This window comes from Pygoscelis adeliae, unplaced genomic scaffold (genome assembly GCF_000699105.1).
Source record: "Pygoscelis adeliae isolate BGI_AS28 unplaced genomic scaffold, ASM69910v1 Scaffold52, whole genome shotgun sequence".
Lineage (NCBI taxonomy): Eukaryota > Metazoa > Chordata > Aves > Sphenisciformes > Spheniscidae > Pygoscelis > Pygoscelis adeliae.
The window spans coordinates 1,672,387-1,674,073 of NW_008824285.1; the positions used below are offsets into that span (position 1 = coordinate 1,672,387).

General features: G+C 63.2%; 1 protein-coding gene across 1 annotated transcript in view; it reads right to left on the reverse strand.

Annotated features, from left to right (window-relative positions):
• Positions 1-2: 2 nt before the first annotated feature.
• The window catches only part of GFRA2 (GDNF family receptor alpha 2), a 55,547-nt gene continuing 53,862 nt past the window's right edge, over positions 3-1,687 (reverse strand). The window contains exons 6-9 of the mRNA XM_009318636.1: positions 1,599-1,680; positions 1,342-1,517; positions 347-400; positions 3-131 (exon numbers count right to left, since the gene is read on the reverse strand). Of these exons, the coding sequence (XP_009316911.1) occupies positions 3-131; positions 347-400; positions 1,342-1,517; positions 1,599-1,680 (441 nt within the window). The remainder of the gene's footprint in view (positions 132-346; positions 401-1,341; positions 1,518-1,598; positions 1,681-1,687) is intronic.

Below are 1,687 nucleotides of genomic sequence, written 5' to 3' on the forward strand. Positions count from 1 at the left end.
CTCTAGAGCGCCAGCTGCAGCAGGAGGATGGGCACAACGGGCAGGCTCCGGCCCGCCCAGTGTCGGCTGCCGCCTGCCTTCTGGTCCACGAACGTCTTCTGGTCTGGCATGATGTCCGTGGTCAGCTGGGTCTGCGGGCGAGGGGAGAGCAGGGTTTCATCAGGGTCCTTTTGGGGGAAAAATCATCCAACCTTGGAAAACACCTATTTTTGCCCTCCAGTCAGCGAAGGCAGCGATCCCCGGGACCGCGCTTGTCTGGCACGTCCTTCCCGAGCCATCTGCAGTGGGAAAGAGCTCCCGGCCCCGGGACGCCCCCTCCCTGCACTCCCCCCTGCCCCAAACGTACCTCTGAGTAGCACAGACTCTGCTCTTTGGACTTGTTTAGCTTCGGTCCATGCTCCTGGAGAGGAGAAAGGAGGAAGGCTTAGGGCAGGTATGTGCACCCGGGGCCGCTCCTGCCTGGGGTCGCACCCCAGGGTTTGGGCTCCCCAGATTCCCCCGGGAGCTGCAGAGCCGCCCTGCAAGGGCACGGGGTGATGCCTGCAGCCCTATGCACGGGGCATTGGAAATCGTGGCTGGTGTCGAAGCGTGAAGTCTCTCCACGTGCTTCTCAAGCACCCAGGGCTGTCAGAAGAGCTTTGCGAAAGGAGAGAAGAAAGAAAAGGGGCTCATCCCTTCTCCCCGGGCAGCTCAGGCTCTTTGCCGGGCTCCTGCCTGAAGCATGAGAGAGTGCAAGCAACAGAACGCTGCAAGCACTCACGCAGATTCATCCCAGCCCCAGGTTGGCCGCCCCCCGTGCGCCCTGCCGCAAATGTTCCTGCCGAGGACCCTGCCTACGCTCCTGTGACACCCACCGGCCACGGCCCCCCCGTCCCGGTCCTCTCCCGGCAGCACCCTACCACCCACAAGCCCAGCGCAATGCAAGAAAAAACGTATTTTTCAGGTTTTCCCAAGCCACGTGGAATTCAAGCTGTTTTCATCCCGAACGAGCCGGGGCAGGAGAAGTTGTGCTCGGGGCAGCTATGCCAGCTCAGCTTGCCCCGGGCACAGAGCCGCGCCAGGCAGGGGACGATGCCCCAAGCGAGGCGAGGGGATGGGCAGGGCACGGATCCCTCCCTTCCCCATGCCAGACCCCCGGGCAGTGCCCAGACCCCCGTTTACCAGGGATGGCCGGATCCTGCCGGGCACCTGGGTACCAACACTGCATCCAGGCCGAGATGCGTGCACTGAGCAGGACTTTTTTGCTGCCCACGGGCTGCAGCCGATCTCCTGGCTGACAGACCCACCGAGGGTCCAGACCAGTGTCCCCAGTTTGCAGCAGCGACCAGGCTCAGGTTCTACCTGGACGGAGGTGCAGGTGGTGATGACGCTCGTGTCGTACATGGTGTTGCTGTCGTTGATGTCATCCGGCAAGGCAGGGCTCTTCTCCGTCTTCGGTGGCAGGGTGACGGGGGGCGAGGGGTTCTTGGGGGAGATGTTCACATCGGTGCCGTTGCCGAAGGCTTGGATGGCATTTCCTGGGGCAGGAGGCATTTATGGGGGGCTGCACCCCGGCGGTGACGGGGCAGGGTGAGGAGGGGGACGGGGAAGTGCCTTACCGAGACAGGGGTTTTCTGTGAAGTCTCGGAGGAACTTCTCGCACTCCTCCTCCATGTTGCCGCTGCCTTTGCAGGAGCACCAGGGCGAG